The 4,111-nt window shown below is 37.6% G+C and overlaps 1 protein-coding gene across 1 annotated transcript; it reads right to left on the bottom strand.

Annotated features, from left to right (window-relative positions):
• Nucleotides 1–586: 586 nt before the first annotated feature.
• LOC129822518 (olfactory receptor 6N1-like) lies at nucleotides 587–1,525 on the bottom strand. Its single transcript, XM_055880829.1, has one exon. It carries the CDS (start codon nucleotides 1,523–1,525, stop codon nucleotides 587–589), a length of 939 nt encoding a protein of 312 aa, XP_055736804.1.
• Between the last annotated feature and the right edge of the window lie 2,586 nt (nucleotides 1,526–4,111).

The following is a 4,111-nucleotide window of genomic DNA, read 5'->3' as shown; positions in this document are numbered from 1 at the left end:
TACATTTTTATCAGGATATTGTTTTTATGTGTTGGCTTTATGTAGGGTATGTTTACATAGTTGGCAATTACAATAAAATTTACTTTTAGATTTGTATCATTTTCATTTAGATTAAGATTGTAGATAAACCACAGACAATGATTTTGAGATAAAAAAAACTAATATATTAAAATAAAATGTTCCACAATAATGTGCATATGAAAATGATTACTGGTACGCGAATTGGTAGACATTGTAAGATAAATTGGCACATAGGTTGGGTACATATATGGAAAAGAATTATTTTAAAATTTAGAGAAATCCATTCGATTGAAAGAAAATACATTAGATTGAAAGAAAAGACTACTCTTGGTTGACTAAGATTTTTTGTGGTCGGGTAGAGTGAAATTTAGGGAGGACCCCCAGAACCCCTGCCAGGTGTTGTCCCCCCCTTCCTCTCCATTTCTAAAACAAAAGTTGTGCCCTTGGCGACAGGCATCAGGAAATGAGGCACCATTTAACCATGCAACAGTTTTGGCAGATTTGTACCTTTATTTTTGCTGACTTCTGATATGAGGAAGTCTCCCTGTTGTGTAAGATCATGTAACTAACGTTTCATATCAATGATTTTATGTTGATTACACTTTCTAAAAACTGCCCTTCGAATCTGCTGGAGGTTAAGTCCATATATGAGAGGGTTTAAGACAGGTGGTATAACAAGGAATTGTACGGCCATTGCGTTACGCATATTTAGAGTAATATTTACACTACTATTCCACCCTTGCAAAGTATCAAACAGGGTCACTGTGATGAAAATAAATATTGTTGTTAAATGTGGCACACAGGTCTGTGTGAACTTAATCCTTCCCTTAGCTGACTTTACACAAGTCCTTACAATCTGACAGTAAGAAAATACAATGAAAAGTATCTGTAAAACATGAACCACTATTATACATTTGTTCAACATCTGATTGATGGTAATGGGTAAACATGCATGTTTCAGTATAGACGGAATGTCACAGAAGATCTTATCAATACGAGACCCACACAAAAGAATTCTGACGGTTAAACTAAGTGCTATGAGTCCTATAAATAAAGGATAAAACCAAGAAAATAAGAGTAACTTTCTAATAGTTAAAGATGTCACAATGGTATGATATAGTAGTGGTCTATATATTGCCACATACCTGTCGTAAGACATCACTGTTAGAGTAGACATTTCACACAGGACAGATGTATATATTACATAGGCTTGAGTCAAACATCCACCATAAGATATCACCTGAACATCTGCCTGAAGGTCCAGTAACAACTTGGGGTAGAAACCAGCAGTTCCATACAATCCATTGACACATAGACTACACAGAAAGACATACATGGGCTCATGGAGGCCTTTCACCTGAATGATTGTTATGATCAGAGTCAGATTCACAGTGATGATGAGAAGGTATGTGATAAGAGACAAGAGAAAATATACTGATTTGTTGTTAAATGTCTCTTGTAAGCCAAAGAGATAAAAGAACTTGACTTGGGTTGAGTTCTCCATAGCTTTTGTTCATTTTCTTCCTCTGGTCAATGCAGCAATTCTTAGTCCTTGCAAGGCTTCAGTGTGTATGGATGTGAATAAATTCAAGTGTGAATTATTTGATTCTGTTCAGGTTCAGACTAAACACAATAGTTTTAACAAAACAAATGCACATCCTCCCTCAAACTCTTATCAAAAATAAGATCCCGATAATATCTGTACATTATCAGATTTCTGAGGAGTGAAAAAAATATAGAAACTTGTGTCCATGAAATGTCTTCTTGCTTGACAGAGGATTACTGCTTCAATAACTTGTCCTATTAGCCTCTAAATATATCATAGTGTAAGCTCACATGGGATTGTAGTTTCAGTGTCAACATGTAACCACTCCATAGAGATGGATCTATATTGAGTTTATGACAAGCAACTCATTTGATTATATTTTCGTTATTTATGTATTAACCCTGCAAACAGGGGATGTCCTAAGGACATTAAAAACTTCTTGAGAATACAGGGGGTGCTGTTTCGCATTAGCATAATTGCCTCTACAGATTAAACTGCCTCTTATTCAATTATTGCTGTTACTATATGCATATAACCATATACCATTGGATAGAAAACAAGCTATGGTTTCTAAAACCGTTCCAATTGAGTCTCTGAGTCAAACACAGGTCATTTCACAGCACTTTCCCTGAGCCAGAAGAAGATTGCAAGATGTGTATGCTCGCTTCAACGCTCTGCCTATATATGGTCACGCCACCTATGACCCAGAGGAGAAATTTTTTGTTTATCTTGTACTGACGTGAAATAAGACCTATTTCTTTAGCGTGACCGACAACTTCCGGTTTCTGAAATGCGCGTTTTCAGAGGTGGCATTGTCTTTTGTTATGCTGACGTTACGGATGAAAACTATCTCCGTGTCGAAGTTTGTTTGATACATGTGACCATATCACCGTAATGTATGTTTTTTCAACATAGTTTAATCAGATTATTAGAATTTTTTCGGGAGTTTTGCCGTGTTCCGTTCTTTGAGTTTTTTAACTTTGGACATGGACCGTGCCAGTCGACCAGTACCCAGGCTAAATGAAGAGGGGAGGTTGCCATTGTGAATGGATTGAACGACTCATCAGGACTAAGGACACCTTGATCAACATTCTGATGAAAGACCAGCAATAGTAAGACCCAATTTACGATGTTATTTCATATATCTGTCGTGCATGTGAACTGGTCGGGCGCGTCCAGCCGGTTCTGGCTGGCCTGGTTATGCTAATTTAGCGATACATTTTGTTTTCGCTATAAAACATTTAAAAAATCTGAAATATTGTTTGGATTCACCAGATGTTGGGCTTTCAATGTCTGTACGCTGTGTATTTTTTCTGAAATGTTTTAAGACAAGTAATTAGTTATATAACGTTGGTCTCTGTAATTGTTCTAGCTGCATCAGCACTATATCAGATTGCAGCTGCAATGTAGAACTGTGATTTATACCTGAAAAATGCACATTTAAAAAAAAAAAACTATGCTATACCATAAATATGTTATCAGACTGTCATCTTATGAATTTGTTTGTTGGTCAGTGGCTATCAATATCTTAGTTTAGCCGAATTGGTGATAGCACCTGATGGAGTAAGAAACTGTTGGAGTAAGAAAATGGTGTCATTTTGCTAACGTGTTTAGCTAATAGATTTACATATTGTGTCTTCCCTGTAAAACATTAAAAAAATCTGAAATGGTGGTTTTATTCACAAGATCTGTGTCTTTCATTGGGTGTCTTGGACTTGTGATTTAATGATATTTAGATGCTACTATTTAATTGTGACGCTATGCTAGCGATGCTAATCAGTGTGGGGGGTGTGGGGGGTGCTCCCGGATCCGGGTTAGGTACTCTGTAGAGGTTGTTTAAGCAATGTTCCCATTAGGTCCCTTCAAGGCAGCGTTTCCAAACTGTCCTGGGGACCACTAGTGGTGCACGTGCATTTAGCACTACATAGCTGATTCAAATAATCAAATCTGAAAGATTAGTTAATTATTTGAATCAGCTGTGTAGTGCTAGGGAAAAAACTAAACGTGCACCCCCTTTGGGGCGCCATGTCACGCCCTGACCATTGAGAACCTTTTTATTCTCTATTTTGGTTAGGTCGGGGTGTGACTAAGGTGGGTAATTTAGGTTGTTTTATTTCTATGTTGGCCTGGTATGGTTCCCAATCAGAGGCTGCTGTTTATCGTTGTCTCTGATTGGGGATCATATTTAGGCAGCCATTTCCCCACTGTGTGGGATCTTGTTTATGTGTAGTTACTTGTGAGCACTCCATAGCTTCACGTGTCGTTTGCTCTTTATTTATTTTTTTGTGCGGTTTACTTCTAATAAATATGTCGAACCGATTTCACACTGCGCTTTGGTCCGAATGTTTTTACGACGATCGTGAGAGCGCAGGTCAACGTTTGGGAAATGTTGCTTTAAGGGTTTCAGCAAGACGTCATCCCACTGATGACTTTGTTCAATAGTCAGAACTTTGTAGGAACATTAAAACATGACATTTACCTCGGGACCATAAGATGGCGTTCAGTACAGGTACCGGTTTGGTCACAGTATAACGTTATGATAAG

This window comes from Salvelinus fontinalis, chromosome 24, assembly GCF_029448725.1.
Source record: "Salvelinus fontinalis isolate EN_2023a chromosome 24, ASM2944872v1, whole genome shotgun sequence".
NCBI classification, from domain to species: domain Eukaryota; kingdom Metazoa; phylum Chordata; class Actinopteri; order Salmoniformes; family Salmonidae; genus Salvelinus; species Salvelinus fontinalis.
This window is presented reverse-complemented; position numbering and strand designations above follow the sequence as displayed.